The sequence below is a fragment of the Pan paniscus genome, chromosome 14, assembly GCF_029289425.2.
Source record: "Pan paniscus chromosome 14, NHGRI_mPanPan1-v2.0_pri, whole genome shotgun sequence".
Taxonomy (NCBI): Eukaryota; Metazoa; Chordata; class Mammalia; order Primates; family Hominidae; genus Pan; species Pan paniscus.
This window is the reverse complement of record NC_073263.2, coordinates 37,205,854-37,228,035: the sequence shown is the minus strand read 5'-3', so window position 1 is coordinate 37,228,035 and position 22,182 is coordinate 37,205,854. Positions and strand designations below refer to the sequence as shown.

Below are 22,182 nucleotides of genomic sequence, written 5' to 3'. Positions count from 1 at the left end.
GTTTATTCCTGTAATTAGATATTATACTAAAACTACACCATAGAATATCTGCTTGATGTGTGACTTCTATGCAATTCCTTTTAAAGGAATCTTTACTGAGCTAAATTTGCTTGTTGATAACCTTAACAAGAAGGTTGACTTTAAATGAGGAAGGCAAAAAATAGGAAAATAGAAAACATTAGAAAAACTAGAAGACTGTCCCACATTATTCAAAGGTATTTCTGTAAGGCAGTGGTTATTAAAAGTTAGACCTCCCAGCACTTTGTGAGGCTGAGGCAGGCGGATCACGAGGTCAGGAGATCGAGACCATCCTGGCTCACACAGTGAAACCCTGACTCTACTAAAAATACAAAAAATTAGTTGGGTGTGGTGGCGGGCACCTGTAGTCCCAGCTACCTTGGGAGGCTGAGACAGGAGAATGGCATGAACCCGGGAGGCAGAGCTTGCAATGAGCTGAGATTGCACTGCTGCACTCCAGCCTGGGCAACAGAGCGAGATTCCCACTCAAAAAAAAAAAAAAAAAAAAAGGTTAGTCCTTGGAGTAACCTTGAGAACTGGGCAAAAATGCAGAGTTTAGGGCCTCACCTTGTACCTACTGAATCAGACACTGGGGTGGGGCTCATGTGTTTTAACAGCCTCCAGGTGATCCTGCTGCTTGCTCAATTTTGAGAACCACCACTGTATGGCTTGTCCCTATCACTCAAGAACTCATGCACGCTCACACACATACACATATACCCACACAGACATTCCCAGAGTTTCAAGGTCAGCTGTATATTTCTTACTTTATAGACATTGGAATATATATTTACACTGAATTAAAACTACTCTTTGAATATTTATCAGATACAATGGAGCTATAGGTAATTTCATTAGACATCAAATCCTTTAAACCAGCGTTTACCAAGTTTTAACATTCATAGGAATCATGCTATGCAGATTTTTATTCAGCAGATTTGAAGTGGGGCCTGATATTCTCCATCTCTAACAGCCTTCCTGTTGATTTCAATGTTACTGGACTCAGCCCACAATTTGAGTTGCGACAATTTAGACTCAAGCATGTCCTCAACAAACATTTTCATACATATCCCAAAATATGGCCACAGTTTTCCTTTACATTTCATCTCTAGTATAACTACAATTGGTTACAACCTTCTAGCACAAGAGATTTCTCATCTGAGCACACTTGTCTCTATCCCTGTGTTTTTAACATGAAATTCTTTTAATCTAACATAAAACACATTCACTTACGAAGCTGTCACTGTTGAAATCTATCTGTTATTTCAGGCTTAACTAACAAATTCCACTTCCTTTCTTAAATTTTCAGTTTATTTCATGTCGGACATACTCTTATATACCCTATACCTCTTTTTAACAAGTTATATAATGCTCTGTATGAAGTTATCCAGTTACATAATTAGTCCCAATGTATTTTGAGTTCCCAGAAGACAGATTTATGTGGTTCTTACAGATCATGGCACTCCCCTCACTTATCTAGCCACTGTCTGACTCACATGTGATGCTGAATGCTATTGGCTTAATTAGTGTTTCACCTGCCCTGGAAAGGCAGGTGAAAATAATGTTTTGATTAATGAAGTAGGTGGGTCTGATTAATCATGTGATATGACTATGCTCAGAGGGGCCAGAAGAATTGTTTAATGAAGAGCACGACCAGAGGTATCACCAGGAAGCAGAGAGAGACAGAGACATTTAAAAGCCATTAGTGGCCATGAGGGATGTAGGAGATGAAATAAAATATTTTTTTAAAAAAAAGATTTTTCAGCTATGGAAAAAATTAATTCCCTGAAGTTCTTCTGCCTGTAAATAATCCTTAGACCCTGCTATCGACATAATAAAATGAGTTTTTGAAAAGCATTCTGGACAGAGGAAATAACTCCTCCCCCATACAGATTATTTTTGAATTGCTGAAGAATACACAGTAATACCCAGAGCACACTGGTATGTATATGAATTTGTGGTCCTTTTAGAGCAAAGGAATCAGATTGCCCTTATGTAAATCACTATGATACAGCCAATCCAAAGTTTCAACTCTCTTTATAATCACCCGGCAGTCAGTTGAGACTTCCTTGTGACTCTCTGACGCAGTCAAGATAGATAAAGTAGCCAGGACGGTTGTTCCTAGAATTTGGATTTTCTTCCTATAGAGAATGACTACAGTCTGAACTTTGGGTACAATTTTTCAAACTAGAAAAATAAGTTGAAAAACTGAAAAGATGAAGACAGTAAATCTGATTCATAGTTATTTTTGATTTATTTGTTTTATATATTTTAAATTATTTTCTGCTTACTTTGTCCATGTACAATTAATGTTTTAGTTCACTTTTCTAGATAGTTGATATGGTTTGGCTGTGTCCCCACCCAAATCTCATCTTGAATGGTAGCTCCCATAATTCCCACATGTTGTGGGAGAGACCCAGTGGGAGATAATTGAATCATGGGGGCAGGTCTTTCCCATGCTGTTTTCATGATGGTGAATAAGTCTCATGAGATCTGATGGTTTTAAAAAGGGGAGTTTCCCTGCACAAGTGCTCTTCTTTTGTCTGCCATCATGTGAGATGTGCCTCTTACCTACCACCACAACTGTGAGACCTCCCCAGCCACATGGGACTGTGAGTCCATTAAACCTCTTCTGTAAATTGCCAAGTTTCGGGTATGTTTTATCAGCGGTATAAAAACTGACTAATACAATGTAGTGAAGTTTCTTGTTTATTTGGTTTTGTTTTGTTTTTATATACTTTCCAGATTTAGCCTCCTTTTTGTAATTCTTTTCTTTGTTGCCATTATGGCTTGGAGTTTTCATGTTTTGAGTAGTTAATTTTAAATCATTGATACTGGATCTCTCTTATTATATTTGTAAAAATGAGATTAGATTCAATAGTTTTCATAGTGTCTTCAATATTTGGAATCCCATGACTCAGTGATTCTATAAATAATAATGAGATCAGACTTTTCAAACTTTTAAAGGTTATTGAAAGAGATAGGACGTCTTTAAAATTGTTTTCACAGCGTCTTTTATAAGTGCACAGCACAAATGTGAATTTGAAAGTTTTAGTGTTTTAATATGAATTTTAATGGGATGGCAGGAGTTGTGCTAGAATTGGCCAACAACTCTAGAGAAAGAACGGCTGTAATGAATTGTGTCTAAAAACAAACCTCGCTTCTCCCAGTCCTGGAATGGTGCGGAAGATGGTAGTTCCTCCTATGACTCATGGTGCAGTAGAAAGATGGAGTAGGAGGCGGGGGCTGTAGGCTCCCAGCACACTGCAGGCAATGTGATGGTCCACCTGGAGAGGGCATTGCTGGAATGGACTGGTGGCCACTGTCAAAGAATCAGGTGACCCCTCACTGAGGGTGTCCTTCAGAGGGAGTTGGAGTAAAGCTGAGCATTACTCCAAGTAATCTAGGTAAACAGTGAGGGAGGCAACAGAGAGAAAAAGACACAGGGAGAGGAAGGGAGTGAGGGTGGGAGGAAGGAAGGAAGGAAAGAAGGGAAGAAGGAAGAGAGGGAGGTAGTCAGGCAGGGAGGGAAAGAGAGGCAAGAGATAATTGAAGTGATTTAATCTATGTTACCAATTAAAGACTGAAAAATCCCGTAATATAAAATTTTAATTATTTCAATCCTTAATTTGATAACTGATTTAACCACCAAACCCATTTTTGCATGGAAAATCTATTAATTACTGGGATACAATTTAGGGAATGCTGGTGTAGACAAGTAAAGAGCATGTTTGGTCGAAAGGAGACATGAAATTACCACGAGAATATGTGGATTTACAATGATTCTCAGAATACTTTTTGGGTTATTTCAATCCTATGATTGGATCAAATACATAGCCAAATAACATCCACATTTGGGGAACTTTGTGTATTACACACACTCACTCCTGCTCTTCTTAGTCCTCTCCATAATTTTTACTTCTGCAAAAACCTCCCTGTGTCTGTGTTTAACGTAAAATTACGTATACTGTTCATTTACTAAGCACAGGTATATACTTTCAATAACTAAAGAAAGAAAAAGTACTTTTAAGAAAAAAAATAAATAAAAAATCATGGCTAACCTAGCACTTTGCAATGGCAAGTTTTCTATGAGGATTAAATTCCTTGCTTTTTTTAAGGTAATTTTACAGAGTATATATGTGTGTATTCAGCAACAAAAATATTAATTCAAACAAACCTTAAATTCTCCTAAGAAAGTTCTTTGTTTGATTGTCCTCAGGTGCCCCATGCTGTAGTGAGATTTTGACCAGGAAGGACAGAGTTTGAATCCAAGACCTCACTTAGACTGTAGTGAACAAAGTACATAACTTTCTTTTACTCGTTCTGCATGCACGGAATGAGTTACTTAGTACTTAGTCCCTTACAGTGTTTTGTCAATGTGTGACTACTGATAAGATGATGGCAACTGCTTGTTATATCTTGCATTTCCCATAGGTTTTCTTAACTCTCTTTTATCAAGACTTTTCAGCTGTCCTAAAGTTTAATACTATTAAAAATATTTTATTCCATGGGGAATTAAAAAAATGAAAATAGTAGACTATGATTTCTTTATCAAACTCTGATGGGAAGGATTATACGGGGAAAAAATAAAACTCTTAAAGAGAACAGTGCTTGTTAATGATCTAAACCACTGTTTATCAATACTCTACAGTTATATAAGCAAAAACTCTATTTTGACTTTCAAATACCTGGCTTTGTCTGGAATAAAATTTAGCTTGACTGTTCATGGAGCTCGAAATTTCCTTAAGTAAGTGCCGTACAAGATAATGAGGATAGTCTTCCCTACCCTAGCCTTAAAACCATACTATTTTATCTGGTTTTATCTGTATTTACTGAACCCATTATTATAAACTTAATTCAATTGTTTGCATATTTATTTGCCCACTATATACATTGATGAGTAGATATGCAAGACAAGATGAAGAGAAACAGTTGCATGAAAAACCATTGTTCATCTAATCCAAATGGTTGAACACCTCAACTATTGGATTACTCTTTGAATGTCACCTCATCTCTTTCTTCATCCCCAAACACAGCATCCTTTCTGCATATCCAGAGACTGCTTGCTTGCTTACCATCAGAAAAAAGAAAGGAAAAAGTCTTGCTTCAAGGACAGCCATATGGCTTAGAACTAAAGAAGAAAGATGGGAAATGTGGAGTTGGGTGGAGAGTCCTGTAAAAGGAACAAGCACTAAGTTTGCTTATAGAGTAAGCCTATTTTATGATGCCAACAGAACTTCTCCAAGTCTCTTACAAGGAACTTACACTTCTCCTTCAATCAGAACTGTCCATTGGGCATCGTTTAATCCCACTGTACACTTTCTCACCAGGTTATGCTCTTGTTCTCCCATGGTATCTTGCCGTGGATTACCCTCATCTTCTTTTTCTACTTATACAAATATGTCCCGGTGGAAGCATTCTTGAACTGTTCCATCTGAAAGATACAATTTTCTCTTAATTCATATATTGCTTAACTGACAATCCCAATGAGAAAGGTTGAGAAAAAAATCTGAGAAATACTGAGAAAAAAAGAAATATTGAGAAAAAAAATCCTGGACCAGATATTCAAACATCTCATAATTTGATAGATATGTAACCTCCTTAACCTACAGTAAGTAGTGTCCATGCTACATCTCAAAAATGTTGTCAGGATAGAATGATGCCATGTCTGTGAAATGTTTTGTATAAGGCAATTAGGTATACTTAGGTAAGGTGTTTGCATTGTTTATACCGAATTAAGCTATGATGATTAACATTCTGGTGAATACTACTTTCTTTCATCTGTTTTTCATATTGCCTCAACCCAATTAAAAGTATATTTAGCTTGTACCTCATAAAGAAAAGTTCGTTTGCTTTTCCTGATGATGAAAGTAATAAATATCTATTATAGAAAATTGTTAAAAGTACACACAAATATAAAAATAAAAATTAAGTGTAATGTTGTAACCAAGAGATAACAACTATATCAAAAAAGAGCCACACTTATATATTCTTATATATGTGTATATAGGTGTGTATCTTTGTAAACTGCTTTGTTCACTTATCAGCGTATCTTTTGCATATTCGTATTCCCCAGTTCTATTTTTGCTTCCTCAAGTGCAGCCACAGTATTTTGACTTCAGTTATGTCTCACTAAGCATGTCATACTGTGCCTTGGGTAGAATAAATATTCAATACATTGGCTTTATTCACAGAATGACTTAAAGCCTTTTGATTGTTTAAATGTAAAATTATGTGAAACAGAATTTCTGTCTTTAAAGATCACAATTGTGTTCTTATTGACGAATTGAGGCCACTCCATGTAACTGTGACTTATTTTTCCTTTTCCTTTCCCTTCTGTTTAGTTTGTTGCCCAGCCCAATTGTCAACAGCTGCTGGCATCTCGCTGGTACGATGAGTTTCCAGGCTGGAGGAGAAGACACTGGGCAGTGAAGATGGTGACATGTTTCATAATAGGACTTCTTTTTCCTGTCTTCTCTGTGTGCTACCTGATAGCTCCCAAAAGCCCACTTGGACTGTTCATCAGGAAGCCATTTATCAAGTTTATCTGCCACACAGCCTCCTATTTGACTTTTTTGTTCCTGCTGCTGCTTGCCTCTCAGCACATCGACAGGTCAGACTTGAACAGGCAAGGTCCACCACCAACCATCGTCGAGTGGATGATATTACCGTGGGTCCTGGGTAAATGTGTTACTATAGAAAATATAATAAAAACATGTTACTGCCACGGAATTTTGTTGCTCAGAAAATATTCATTAATGTTTGGGACCTAGGAATGTTTAGAATAGGTTCTGACTATTGTAGCTCCAAGAACCTAACCCCCAAAGCCAAACAACTATTTTACAAGCTGCGGTGGACCCGCTTACAAAATCAGCTTAAGAAAAGTAACCTTAAGTTTTAGAATTACAGATTTTAATGACTTCATATTCCACGACTGACCCTCTGAGTTTTTTATTAAAACTTTTCAACATATCTCATTGACTATATGTAAATAATCATTCTAATATTCCTAATAGATATGTCTTCTAAAAGTACATGCAGATTACTCTGAAGAATTAGTGATTCTATACATAAAGTAAGTGAAACCTTTTGAAAAAATCAATCCATTCAAATTTATCTTTGAAATCTATATTAATTTTAAATAACAGGAAATTAAACAACAGGATATCCGCCACTCTCTTTTTGTTCTTGTCATAGAAAGTTGTATTGGGTCTGAAGCAAATCACTGTGAAGTAGAAAACCTTAAAGTAGCTAGTGAAAATCTTGTTTTCCCGCCGGGCGCAGTGGCTCATGCCTGTAATCCCAGCACTTTGGGAGGCCGAGGCGGGCGGATCACGAGGTCAGGAGATCGTAGCCATCCTAGCTAACACGGTGAAACCCCGTCTCTACTAAAAATTCAAAAAGAAATTAGCCGGGCGTGGTGGCGGGCGCCTGTAGTCCCAGCTACTCGGGAGGGTGAGGCAGAAGAATGGCGTGAACCCGGGAGGCGGAGCTTACAGTGATCCCAGATCACGCCACTGCAGTCCAGCCTGGGCAACAGAGCGAGACTCTGTCTCAAAAAAAAAGAAAGGAAAAAAAAGTAGCTAGTGAAAACTTTGTTTTCCTTTCTCCTTGTTATTATAGCCATGGTTAAAATTTGCATTTTAATTATCCTTTTCTCTATCATACTATGGTTTGCTGAGAAATCACATTTTCTCAATTTAGCTCATCATTTTAAACCTCTCTGCTATAATATCTATCTCATCATTTGGCTATTAGAAAATATGTGACAAATTTCATGATTCAAAATCTCAGAATATCAGTTTGGGTTAATTCTCAAAACTGCTGAAGAGACTAAAATGACATCAAGGCAGAAAAAAAAAAAGACAGCCTATTTGAGATAAATATGTTTTTCAGTTTTAAAAATTATAAAAACCATACTTTAAGTATTGTCAATAAGAAAAGTTAATAGGGACAGGATTTGATGTTTTACTTATATAACTAAACAAAATCCTCAGGTGAACTTTAAAATAGAGTAGGTTCTCATTAATCTAAAGTGCGTAAAATGTGATCTTGTTTAAATTAGAAAAAAGGGTCAGGCCGGGCAGGACACAGTGGCTCATGCCTGTAATCCCAGCACTTTGGGAAGCCAAAGCGGGCGGATCGCTTGAGATCAGGAGTTGGAGTATCACCCATCTCTACTAAAAATGTGAAAATTAGCTGGGCATGGTGGCCACAGCCTGTAATCCCAGCTACCTGGGATGCTGAGGCAGGAGAATAGTTTGAGCCTGGGAGGCAGAGGTTGCGGTGAACCAAGATTACACCACTGCACTCCAGCCTGGGTGACAAAGTGAGACTCTGTCTCAAAAAGTGAAAGAAAAGAAGAAAAATTAAAAAGGCTCACATAATCTATAAGTGTCCGAAGTGTCCTTTGGAATAAAATAATTTTCACATTGCAGTTGGTATTAAAGGTAAAATAACCCCGCCTGTTTCATTTAAATTAAATATATCTCATTAAGAATGTTTTTAAAGGAATTTTCTTCTTAGAAAATGTCTTTGGAACAATTCTTACAGAAGAGTTTAGGATGTTACATTTTCCATAATGGCTAACTTATATTGAATGTCTAAAAATTCTAGTTTCCCAAACGCAGAACATTTCATTTTGAAAAATACTATAGATACAATAAAATGTAAGCAGATAGAGTAGTCCTAATCTTTCCTTGATACCATCAATGAAAATGTGTCAAATACTTTCCAGGCAGAATGCACAGTGAAGGATGATAGTGATACAAAAGTAAGGCAACAAAGAGCCCTTCTGCTAATGAAGCTTAAATTTTACTGGGATAAATGGGTAATAAACAAATAGATTTGTGATATATTGTCATAAAATGGTAAATAATATTTAAAAAATAGGAGGTCCAACCTTCTAATTACTTGTCCAATGAAAACAGTCATTGGCTGCCTGCTACACACCAAGCTTCTAACAGAATATTTCATGGAAGTTGGCTGGAAGAAACTAGACCCAACCACAGCCAAATGATTACATGAGGTATAGATTTATTTGTGAGTATTATAATTCCAGCTTAGAAAAATATCTGCTATAGGCAACATTGTCTCAAGATTTCCTGACTGTAGGGAGTTAATTTTTCTGAGAATTTTAGGATGAAAAGAGATTTCCTAGAATTAAAAAATGTGTGCAAATGATCATCTTGCTGAAATAATGGGGCATGAGGAAAAATGTTTATATATCAAAGAGATCTGTCAAACCGTTATATTGTTCACCAAGTCTGGTGAATTGTGAGTGCCTCATATCCGAGACTGAGTTCTCAGTGCCTTGCTAGATCCATGATTATAAGGGGTGTGTGCTATGTTGTTGGGCTGTTCTGCAAAAGGCACTGGACTTAAATCCATGCCCAGGTTCTACCACTAGGAGACTATTAAATTATGGGTAGTCACAAGCTCTCAGGATTTTCAGTGTCTTCATCTACAAAATGAAAGATTTAGAGTGAATGACATCTAAAGTCCCCCTGTATCCTATCATCCTGTCTGCTAAGCTACCATTATTAAGGCAGAGAAAACTGATCCTTTCGGGGGAGGTATAGTGTTGAGGGGGAGAGCCAGGCTAAAGACATCAGAGTAGGAATGCGTTAATCTTTAACCAGAAGCATGATATATATAAAAAAGCACAGTCTGATTTGATGACTATATTAACGAATCCTCTATTCTCTTGTCCTGTCCTGCTGTCTGATAAAGTAAGTGGCCATGAGTCCCTTAGCAGAACATTTCATAGTTCATTGTTTGCAAGGTTCTAGATTTATAACATCAAGATTGAATGACTTACGGAAATGATGTGGCTTATAAGTGTGTCCCCTCATCATGTTAATTGTCTCAGTGGTAGATTGGAACTCTGTTTATGGTTTTTTCTCAAGTCTTCTTGAACTGACTTAGATTTTCAAACCAGATCACCTCTGTGAGCTACTTGTTGTATAAAGTAATACTTTTTTATTTGTACTAAATTCACTTTTCTTCCGTTTTCAAAAGATCTTCCTCACATTCATAATTTCTTGATGTATGAGAAATGATCACTTTATACCTCTCATTTGTTTATCCTAGCAAAACACTTTTGACTTATTTGTTTTATATATTTATATCATAAATGTCCATGTTTATCTAGGTAGGAAAGTTCTCTAACTTTAAAGCCTAACCTTTCAAACCAATTTCTTTTTCTTCTTAAGAATTATGGTTTTGCTTGGGAATTTCCGTTATTTTATATATCTTGCAGTGTTTCAGCAATAAGAACTGTATTCAGCCTCATAGAACCAGTTATCTTGTGTTTCAGCACAATGGCAGAATAAGGTTTCTGTTATTTCAGTATCTTTCTTGTTGAAGTTCAACATTGTTGACTATTTAAATCTATTGTGTTTTATATCTTTAGAAAGCAGTTCATAATGGCTCTTCTATCCCTCTGCCACGGTGTCAGCAATAAGTTGGAACTCACCGCCCAACAAAGCTTTCAGAATTATTTTTACTTCAGACTTGCTTGTATTTGAAGGTTATCGACCTTTCCTTTCTGCCATCAAACAGCCTCAAGAGATCTTCTTGCACGTATTTGCTGTCAGGATGAACTTTATTATATAAGAAAGAAAGCCAAAAATCTTTACAGGAACCAAACTTATGATGCTTGTCATTGTGATACAGTTCTAACTAATGCAGAAAACTAATCATGGATAATTCTGTTAGAACTCTCAATAGATGAGTAAATTCCAGACAGATGGACACCAATATCCTTCTCAGGCTGTCAAATTACCCACTTAAACTAGAGTAAAAAGTAAAACAGTTGTTTGATCAAGCATTCCTATGGGCCTGATAACAGAGCTATACTTTTTGGGTGTCTGGAGAAAAAGTTTCAGCTTGGAAAGACTGAATGATGGATTAGAAAGAGCTCGAGGCTAGAAGATCAGAGACTTGGGTACTTTTACGTTCTCCATGACTCTGAGGCTCTTAACTTATTTAGGGTTTGATTTTTAATATATTATACTCGGAATATGCAATGAATAGAATATGATAAATTTATTTTTATTAAAAAATTACATGAAAACTAGAGCATGTTATATGTGTAATGTGCATTATGAGAATTCATCAAAATTATGGCAAGAGTTTTATCTCAAAGAGAGGCATTTGTTTCTGAAGATAATACGTAGTAAGATATGGGAAAAACAAACTTTTGAATGCTAGTTGTCAGGCCTTCCTGAAACCCAGTTTGAATTTTCCCTCAGAATTCATTCTAACTCCGATTGTAACAAACAAATTTTGCTATAACTTATCCCTTTGCACAAAAAATTATGGATATCTGTAAAATTTCCAGATGTAGACTTATGTAATTAGCTTAGCAAAATAAATTATAAAATGGATAACACTTTTCATGAAAGAAATAGAACTTTGGGCTGGGTGTGGTGGCTCACACCTGTAATCCCAGCACTTTGGGAGGCTGAGGTGGGTGGATCACGAGGTCAGGGGTTCGAGACCATACTGGCCAACATAGTGAAACCCTGTCTCTACTAAAAATACAAAAATCAGCCAGGCATGGTGGCAGGCACATGTAGTCCCAGCTACTCGGGAGGCTGAGACAGGAGAATCGCTTGAACCTGGGAGGCAGAGGTTGCAGTGAGCCGAGATTGTGCCACTGCACTCCAGTGTAGGTGACAGAGCAAGACTCCATCTCAAAAAAAAAAAAAAAAGAAAAGAAAAGAAACAAAGAACTTTAATGAAGGCTATCATATGAATACAGCAGGAAATACTTTGCTCCTATGAGAAAACAAAATGGCTGCTGAAGCGACGTGACATTGTGAGCATGCCCCGGATTATGCCACAATTAAACAGTATGCAAATCTATGCACACTGAGCATGAGGAGAAAGGTGAACTGAGGAAAAGATGTAACATAGGAGGAGGTCTAAGCTCTGTTAAAAATAGCTTCTATTGAATTCCTAGGCATAAAGTAAGAATTGCTCATAATAGCCAGATTATACAACTTGCCTATAACACTTTATTTAGCAAATTTTTAAACAAGATTGGTTTCTCATTTCCATAATTTATTTTACATTTTTATGTTTTAAAAGGTGGATATTAACAAATCTGAACATTTCAACAAGGCCTACCAAATTGAAGATGTAGAATGAAAAGTTGGTGATAACATTTTCATCTAGATAAATATTCATAGAGTCAAATAATACTATATGGATGTATATATATGTATATATATGTGTGTGTATATACACACACACACACACGTATATGTATAACCAGTTATGGTTTTTACACATATATGTATAATCAGTTATGTGTATATAGGTACACACAGACACATATATACACATAAATATATATGTATGTATACATATAGACACATATACACACGTGTGTATATATACGTGTGTGTGTGCATATATATATAATTCTTCCTGTCTTGTGACCATTTTTTCATCTTTTGCCTAAAGTCATTAAGATCATATGGCTTCCTATTTTCAGCCTCACCGCTGAATTTCCCATCCCCTCAAGCAGCTCCAAACAATATTCTTACAATTATAAGAAATATTCCTATTACTTTCCCCAGCTCCTCCCTTGGCGTGGTGCTCAAATAATCTTAGCAAACTAGCTTCAGACACACACAGACCCTCAAACACAAGCTGCAGACTACCCATTTATTAATTTAAAATGGATATTTTAATTTTTGAGGAAATCAGATAGTCAGTACAGTGTGACATATGACCCTCATTTTACTATTTATCAGTGGGAAAAAAATATTTTAACATCATCTTCATGGAATTATAAAGACTAATGCAGTAATATCTCAAACAATGAGATATTAATGAAGATTTCAGTTATTGTGTGTGCTCCTATTAATGCTGAACACATGATTTCTTTATTGGAGGGAAATGAACTCTTTTTAGGCCATGACAGTGCAATATAAATTTGATACACAAAAATTGAAATTTACAGGCCTTCAGAGAATGTTTGAAAACATGGTTTAGATGGTTCAAGGGAAGAGGGGAAAAGACAGGAAAAGAGGAGTAGATACCAAAAAAGAAAGAGTCAAAGTTAAAAAAAAAAAATGAGATTCTTGAATTAGTCTTCATTAGCACAGAGTAACAATAGTAGTAGTAGTAATCATAGTAATAATAATAGAAACTGAAAAAATTAGGCACTGTGCTGAGTAATTTAAATGCATTCTTTTGTTCGAACTTCACAGTAACTCTGTTCCACTTAATCATAATAAATGATGTTAATGTCTCATTTCACAGAGAGGAAACAGGATTAGAGAATTTACATTCCTTGCAGGGATCAAGGGATCAAGGAGCTAACAAGTGATACTAGATTCAAATTCCAGTCAATGTAAGTCTAGATCTAGATTCTTTATCCTTTCTGAGACACTCACCCAAAAGTGTGAGAGGTAGAATTTGAAAAGGCAAAAACAGCTCAGAACATGTGTCCGTACTTAAGACTTCTTCGCTTCTATTTGCCGGCTTAGATTTTTACACAGGTGAAATTTGAATGGACCATGTTTCTGCTTCATTAAAGGTGTAATGCTCTTTAAGATGCACATTTGATATGATTTGCTATTGAATATTATGTTTACCAACATACCAAACTACCACTACCACCACCCTCACATCACCACCAGTATCATCACTGCCTTTTTTCTAATCTAAAACATATTATGTGTGACTTTCTAGCCCTAAAAGAAGCAATCCATTCCAAGAAAGAAAGAATAAGTCCTTTGATATGACCTAGAGATGTTTCCTTTTTTGCTTTCCATGTACTAGTTGCTATGTTCTAAAGTTAAATTTATTTTCTTCAAGGACATTATTATTTTTTAAATTTGTGTGTGTGTGTGTGTGTGTAAGGGGTACTCAGGAAAATCGAAAGGAATAAATATATTTCTTTGTGTATATTTATTTTTAAAATGTTCAGAAGTTTGTATTAAGTGGAAGGTGGTAATTTTCATAGTGAAAATATTAATATTCACTTATTCAAAACTATATATTAGGCAACTTCTGCTGCTTATTGAAAAGGTAATGAACAAGGAATTGGAGAAATATTTATTCCTTGTCTTCCTATCTACATAAGCATTCTACTTCTTAGTTTTCATGGAAAATTTTAAATTAAATTAGAATCCTATAAAAAGAATGCTCCTACACTGATAAAATGTCTCACTTGATTTTTAAGTAACTATTTTTAGGTGATAAGCTATCAGATGATCTGGAATTCTAAAGTTCTACACTTCACTCTTACTCTGAAACTAACATGGCATCCTTTCTTGGTAAACTTAAAAATGTGTACTTCCTTAATTATATATTCCTAGTTTTTTTCTCAAAATGTTAAAATAATGGTGTCAAAACCCATAGTGGTTTAAGCATTTTTAGATGCCTTCCAACTAAGAATATTTAACATTCACTGTCTCTTTATGTCAGTGTTTTTTGAAGTATGGTCTGCTGACTAAAATTATGGTTACTGTAGATTCTTATGACAAATTCAGATTATGGTTGGCTGATTTAGAAATTCCAAAAGTATTTTAAACATTAAAGACTGAGAAACAATTCTGGAAGTCAAATTTCATAATCATATAATGGTTTTATTAAGGATCTTCAACATATTTGAATCTAGACATGAAATGGTTTTACTTCTTTCTATCACTCTCCTTGGCCACCTTATATCAAATATCCTTTCCTTGTTCCCGAATGATATCACTATCGGTTATCATAAATTTTCTGAAATTTCAAGTTATTTAAAAGTAGGCTATGTTCAGTTTAAAACTCAAATTTTATAAGCTTAAAGATCTTCTCTTCCCAATAAAGGCCTGACCCATGGCTTGAAGGATCTGGAATTGTCCATCTCTTACACATCCTTTAACTCCAACACTGGAATTCAAGGTGGGACATAGGCTCTTCATGCTTCCTCATTCCTGTTGCTTTAGGGACGATGGGGAATGGGAGAAGCTAAATGTCCTGACTTACCTGGCACCCTGGTCAGAGCTCTTTCTTGGTTGGTTGTCCTGCCTCTCTGGCTATTACTGAGCCACCTGTGTGATGCTGACTCTCCTGAGGGTTGCACGGCTGTTCTTTGAGAGCCTTGTTGTGCCTCCACACTGCATAGTTCTCTGAGTCAGAGATTCAACTCTTCCAGGAGTCTTCCAGTCCCTCCACTCCTGTAACCAGCAGTCAATCCCTAACAAGGTCCTGGAACCCTAACAAATCCCTCTTGAGTCCTGGCAAGAAGGCTCAAACCCAGCCTTTTCTTCTAATATGCACTTACCTCACAACAGCATCACAGAACCTTACCACATTAAAAGACAGAAGGCCAGACTGCCATGGGCTACCCTATGGCCAAACCTCACTGTTTTCCATTTTCTGTGATGAGCTGAACCCAGGGGGAGATGAGCAAGCCACCTGCCCAAACAGATGCCCCAGCAGGGGTGAGGTAGTAGTTCCTCCTTGTAGAAACTCCCAGACTTTATGAGGGATTTTCTTGGAGTCTCCCTTAGACTTGACTTAGGGAGGCAGTAGTATTGGTGAGGAAACACCCTTACCTGTCCTTCTGGTATTCCCTTTTAGCACAAAAACTGCACTGTCCTGGCTGGGCTGCCGACGCCTGTAATCCAAGCTCCCTCCTTAGAAGGCCAAGGTGGGGAGATTGCTTGATGCCAGGAGTTCAAGACCAGCCAGCCTGGCCAACATAGAGAGATTTCTTTTCTACCAAAAAAAAAAAAAAAAGATAGCTGGGCATGGTAACATGCGCCTCTAGTCCTTGCTCCTCTACCCAGGAGGCTGAGGTGGGAGCATTGCATGAGCTCAGGAGTTTGAGGATGCAGTGAGATATAATGCACCACTACACTGCAGCCTGGGAAACAGGGTGAGACTCTGTCTCTAAAAAATAACAACAATGACAAAAACAAAACAGAAACCTTGCACTCCCTGACCTCATGGCTCTCTCGCTATCTGTCTCCCCAGGTCTACCTCTGTTACAGATTACGGAAGTAGAGGGCTAGGTGGTTGGGAACAGATAGGGTCCTGATGCCTCCTAGTAGGCCCTGGAAGGAAAAGTTTGGCTACAATTTTCTGTAAACTCTTTTCAGAACATGGATGCTTGGGGTCCTTGTCTTCATCTTTGTTTGAGTTTTAAGTATACTGCTGAGAACAGGAGCTGCCCCTTAACTGAGTGTCTCTTAGAGGTCCAGAACAAGTGGGTTTCTACTGAATAAAAGACTTCCTTTAAATTTATCTTTGAACAGAAGCAGATTTTTGATGAGAGACTACTTTTATATTCCCTGATTTGAAAATCAAAAAACAAAACAATACAAAACTCCAGCAGGGAGGAAATTTTTGTGTTCTTTTATCTTCATTGATTTGATACCACAACATAAAGCTCAGTGTTCTGTGAAGAGACTTCCAAGGTCAGGCCCCCGACAGCTTTGCGGCTTAAATAAGAGACCCCTGGAGGTTGCCATAGGTGAAAAGGTGACTTGCTTTTTGTTTGGGGTTGTTTACTATTGGTGTAAGTACTGACAGTAAGAAAGGGAATGACAGGAGATCTGTTTGCAGAGTTACACATTTGTCACATGTAATTGGTGCTGTTAAATGTGGCATCTGAGCATTGCCTACCCCATCACATCCTCACAGCCAGCTTCGCAGGACATAATAGAACATTCAAATAGCCCTGAGTGAAAACTGTTATGGGAAAGGTAGAAAAAAAATAGTAAAAACTTCCAGACATCTACAAATATTTTTAAAAGGAAGTTATCTGACTCATTTGCACTGTGATCTTTCCTTTGTTGGTCCCCACAGTCTTGACTTCAATGCTTGTAATTAGGCCTCCATCACGACTCTGAGAAATCATGTCTTCTGTTTATAAACAGCGAAGAGCAATTTTGAAATGTTCCCATTGTGGGAACAGGATAAACATTTTGTGACAGAAGCTGTCTTAATCTTTGTTCTCTTCAGGCTTTTTAGTTACCATGGATAATTTACTAGCTGAATTCGTTTTTTATTTAGTTAATAGCACCCTCTGGTTTTTCTAAAGGCTTGTTTCTTCAAAAATTCAGTAAATGTTGCCAGAATAAATGAAACTGGCCATTTCGCTACCATGCTTATAACAAACATAAATCCACAGTCATCTGACAGGTATGTGGTGACTAGAACTATAAAAAGTGATATTCAGTCTGGAACAATAACAAAAAAAAAAGATACCAACACATTACCACATTACCCAACAGACATTGATTGGCAATCTTATCTATAGCTCAAGTTTAAACAAAATGATGGCATGAGTTTCCAGTTTTATCAGGATCTCTGTTTTTCCCACACATTTGTGCCTTTCAAAGGTCAGAAGTGAAGTAAGATTTTGGGTGGTCAAGAAAATCAGATTTAATGTCTCCTCCTTGATCTCCAGAGGAATTGTAATATATCAGCATTGTGAGTTTTGCTTAGAGGTCATCTAGTCTAAACTTACAGTTGAAGTTTCATCTCCTTTAACCCATCGGACGAGAACAGAGTCTGCTCAGCTATGAAGGAAGTCAAAATAAAATGTTGACTTGTACTGAGCTCATAACTTCTTCTTTATACCTCCTTCCCAAAGCCTTTCTTCCTCTATGTAAATCCTCACAAAATATTTGAATTTCGCTCTTTCGATGACTGTTAATAATCACATTTGACTTTCTAGTTTAGTAGCAGCAGGTATAAAGATAATAAAGTTTATCTGTCAGACATAATGAAATATAAATGCTCTGGTTAGCAAGTACTTTAAACTATATCTTATTTCATGATACATACAAATCTGAAAGCAACCGAATTACAAATTCATTAAGTTGGAATGAACTTTAGAGATTACGTACATCAGTCTCCACTCACTGCTAGAATTTCTCTGGCTTAAAGACAGCCTCTGGATTGGAATCTCTATGTCACAGGGTAATCCATTCCAGTTTTAGAGCAACTCTAATTGCCAGAATATTCTTCCTTACATTTGGCAAGAAGCTGCCTTTCTATGCTTTTCTTATCAAAGATCCAATTTCTGCTTTGTGGGGCAGACCAGAGCAAGTCTGTGCCCTCTTGTACAGGGCAGTTTTTCATCTCTCATGGCAGCGATTGTGATGACTGCTTTTGGTAAAATTGTCACAATCCTAATAGGAAGAAGCAATCGTTGGCAATTTATGCAGTTAGGATAAAATCATACTTTGTAAAAGCCATGTAATCCAAACCTCTGTTTTTTGAAGTGAACGGAAACCTAGAGAGGCTAAGCTAAGATTCTAAAGCTGATTGCTCGTTGAGTTGAGCCTGGCCGCTTGATCACCTAACGTAGACTAGCTCTTATCACTATGCCTTCTGGTGAAAAATTAACTTGAAATGCATTTGTTAAATCAATGATTGCATGCACATATCTAATATCTGGGAATTGGCAGTGTCAAGCAAGACAAAACAAATAAGCAACATTGTACTGAGCTCATAACTTCTTCTTTATACCTCCTTCCCAAAGTCCTCATTCTGTCCTCTGAAGCACATAACTCTGTGCCTTGTAAACTCTCAAGAATAAGAAAATGTTGTCCAAGTGCACTGCATTTAGGAGATTCTGATCCAGTCGTGCTTTCTTCAATAACTGGTGGCATCACATTCTTGTTTACGCTGCCTCTTTGGGCCTTAGTTTTCTCATGCAGGCTGTGGTTGTCTATTGAATTCTGAGTCTGTAGCCAGGTTAGTAGGAGAAAGCACCATAGGTGTGGAAAAAAATGTGTGCCAAGCATTTTTTCGCACTGGATATTTTAAATTCTAAGTTTCCCACCAGCTCTAAAATGCAGTGCAGGCATCATATCTTACTTAGTTCTGATATACTCCTTTCTCCAATATGGAGGTAGTAAATATTATTATCATTTTCCCAATTATGTCCCAATTCTATCTGACCTCTCATGAGAGATTTATTTATGAAAGATGACTAAAAGGGGAAACTAGGGTGTAAATGCCGAATTTAGAATAAAGCAGTTGTCTACAGCCAACTTTAAAAATACACTATAATTAATTTATCTGAAATCAGCTCTCATGTGAGTTATAAATTTGAATATAACAAAATATAAAAACAAAACTTTATCAATAATTTTAAATAGTCATTGTTTATTTTCACTAATTAATGATAGGACATCATGTCTACCATGCTTTTATTTCATTCAATATTTTATTATGAAAAATTTCAAACATACAGAAAATGTAAAAATGTATAGTTACTCATATATTACCTGTAATCAATGTATTACCATAATATTTTTAATTATTTTTTCTATCACTGTATTCATTCCTCAATATCAATTTTGTAATTTTGGCTACATTCAAATTAAGTTATAACACTAACTTTTTGGAGTTGAGTGCAGAGATATAAAATGTTAAAATGCATACAGTCATGTAATAACCACCACAGGAGGCAGCAAACTATGGCCCTGATATCAGATTGTTTGCCAGTTTTTTTAATAGTTTCATTGGAACACATTCATGCCCATTTATTGCAAAGCCTAAATTATTTGTTCTCTGGCCCTTTACAGAAAAGTAGTTATAAATTTTTATAAATGCCCTTGATCAAATTAATAAATTTCCCTTTTATTCATACTTTACTGAAAGTTTTTATCATGAATGCATGTTAAATTTTGTCAAATGCTTATACTGCATCTATTGAAATGATCACATTTTTTCAAAAAGCTGTTGATGGGATAAATTATGCTGATTGATTTTTAAATATTGAAACAACCTTTCATTACCTGGAAAAACATTACTTGGTCATGATTTATTATTATTTTTATATATTGCTAACTTTTATTCACTACTATTTATTGAGGATTTTTGTGCATATTTATAAGGGCTATTGGTGTGTAGTTTTAAAGAGTTTTGTCTGATTGTTTATCAGTGTAATACTTGCCTCTTAAATGTTTCTTACTGTTGTTATCTTTGCAAGAGTTTGATTAGCACTAGTATTATTTTTTCTTGAAATGTTTGGGTGAATGCACCATGAAATCAACTGGACCTGAGTTTTTTTGTTGTTGGAAGGATATTAACTACCAGTTCATTTCCTTTAATAACTATAGGACTATTCAGGTTGCTTTATGTCCTCTTGAGTGAGTTTTAAAGTTTATGTCTCAGGGAAAAAAGCTCATTTAAGTTGTGAAATGTATGAGCATCCAGTTATTCATTCTAGTTGCTTATTATTCTTATAATATCTATAAGATCTATATTGATGTTCCTTCTTTAATTTCTGATATTGATTATTTATATCATCTTTTTTTGTTAATCATTCTGGCTAGCGTTTTATCAATTTTATTGACCACTTAAGAAAACTAGATTTTGTTTTCATTGATTTATCTTTCATTTTATGTTTCAGATTTTATTGATTTTTGTTACCTTTGTTATTTTCTTCTTTCTGCTTGTTTTGGTTTAAACTTGCTCTTCTTTTTATACTGCCTTAATTGAAGGTGAAATCACTGAGTTGAACCCCTCATTCTTTTTTGATAAAGCATTCAGAGCTATATATTTCCTCTAAGCACTACTCTAGATGCCTCACAAAGAGTTTTTGGTTGTATCTTCATTTTCAATCATTTCAAAATATTTTTAACTCTTCTCATGTATTCCTATTTGAGCCGAAAGATAATAGAACTGTATTGTTTAGTTGAAAAATATTTGGGGATTTTCTAGGTACATTTAATTATTGATTGGTTGTTTATTTGTGTTGTAGTCATAGAACTTACTTAGTATGATTTCAACCTAAATAAATGTGCTGAGGTTTGTTTCATGGTCCACACTATGGTCTATCTTGGTGAATGTTCCATGTGCACAAGAAAGAAATGTGTATTCTGCTGTTCTCACGTTGTTGATAGTGTTGTTCAGGTCTTCCATATCATTACTAAATTTCTGTCTACTGGTTCTGTTGGTTACAGAGAGAGGAATGCTGAAACCTCCAATTATAATTCTACTTTTCTTTGTTTCTTGTTTCAGTTTTAATAGTTATGGCATCTTGTATTATAGGGTTCTTTTGTTAACTGCAAGCACACATAGAATTTTTATATCTTCTCAGCAAATTCGCCTCTTTATCTTTATGTTATATCCCTCTATATACCTAGTAACATTGCTTCTTCTGAAATACATCTACTTTTATATTAATGTAGCCACGGGAGCTTTCTTTTAATTATTGTTTTATGTTATATTTTTATTTTTCCTTTACTTCTATGGATGAATTGTGATAGAGTTGTGCCTGTACTTTTTTTGTATATGATCATCTCTTTATTTTCATTAGTGTGTTTAGATCATACATTTCATTGAGTATAATTATGATATGGGTAAACTGGAAACCTACCCCCATTGCTATCTGTTCTTCGTTGCGTTTTTCCTTTTATGCCTGTTATTGGATTAAATATTTGTATAACCCTAATTATTTACATGTATAGCTCTGTACTCATATATTTTAAAATATTTAAAAGGATGCCATAGTATTTACAATATAAAATATTAATTTATTACATTCTAACTTCAAAAATATTATTCTGCTTTACGTGTAGTATAAGAACCTTATGACGGGAGGCTTGTCATTCTCATCTTCTGTGCTAATGTCATTATACCTTTTACTTTTACCTATGTTGACAATTACAATATATTGCTACAGTTTTTACTTAGGCAGTCAATTATATGTTAGAAAACTTTTAAATAAAAATAAATATATGTATTTTATATGTATAACATATATATATATACACACACATATTTCTGGACATAAATCTTCATTTTTAAAAATAAATCTAACTTTCTGTCCAATATTATACACCTTCTGCCTTAAAAATATCCTTTTAGTATGTCTTTTAGTGTAGATCTGACAGGAATAAATTGTCTCAGATTTTGATTGAAGAAAAAGTCTTTAGTAAGTATTTCTTAGAGCTATTTGTGTTGTATATAGAATCCTGGGTTAACTCTTATTCTTTTTCTTTCAGCACTTTAAAGATGTTACTCCAGGCCGGGCGCGGTGGCTCCTGCCTGTAATCCCAGCACTTTGGGAGGCCGAGGCGGGCGGATCACGAGGTTAGGAGATCGAGACCATCCTGGCCAACATGATGACACCCCGTCTCTACTAAAATACAAAAAATTAGCCGGATGGGGTAGTGCGTGCCTGTAGTC

General features: G+C 35.8%; 1 protein-coding gene across 4 annotated transcripts in view; it reads left to right on the top strand.

Annotated features, from left to right (window-relative positions):
- TRPC4 (transient receptor potential cation channel subfamily C member 4) overlaps positions 1-22,182 on the top strand; it is a 229,219-nt gene that overhangs the window by 167,082 nt on the left and 39,955 nt on the right. For 3 of the 4 annotated variants that reach the window (XM_003806917.7, XM_063595763.1, XM_063595762.1), the window contains one exon: positions 6,363-6,699. In XM_003806917.7, coding sequence (XP_003806965.1) covers positions 6,363-6,699 — 337 coding nt within the window. Of the gene's footprint in view, positions 1-6,362; positions 6,700-22,182 lie in introns of those variants that run through there. The other variant, XM_055096664.2, reaches the window with a different exon arrangement.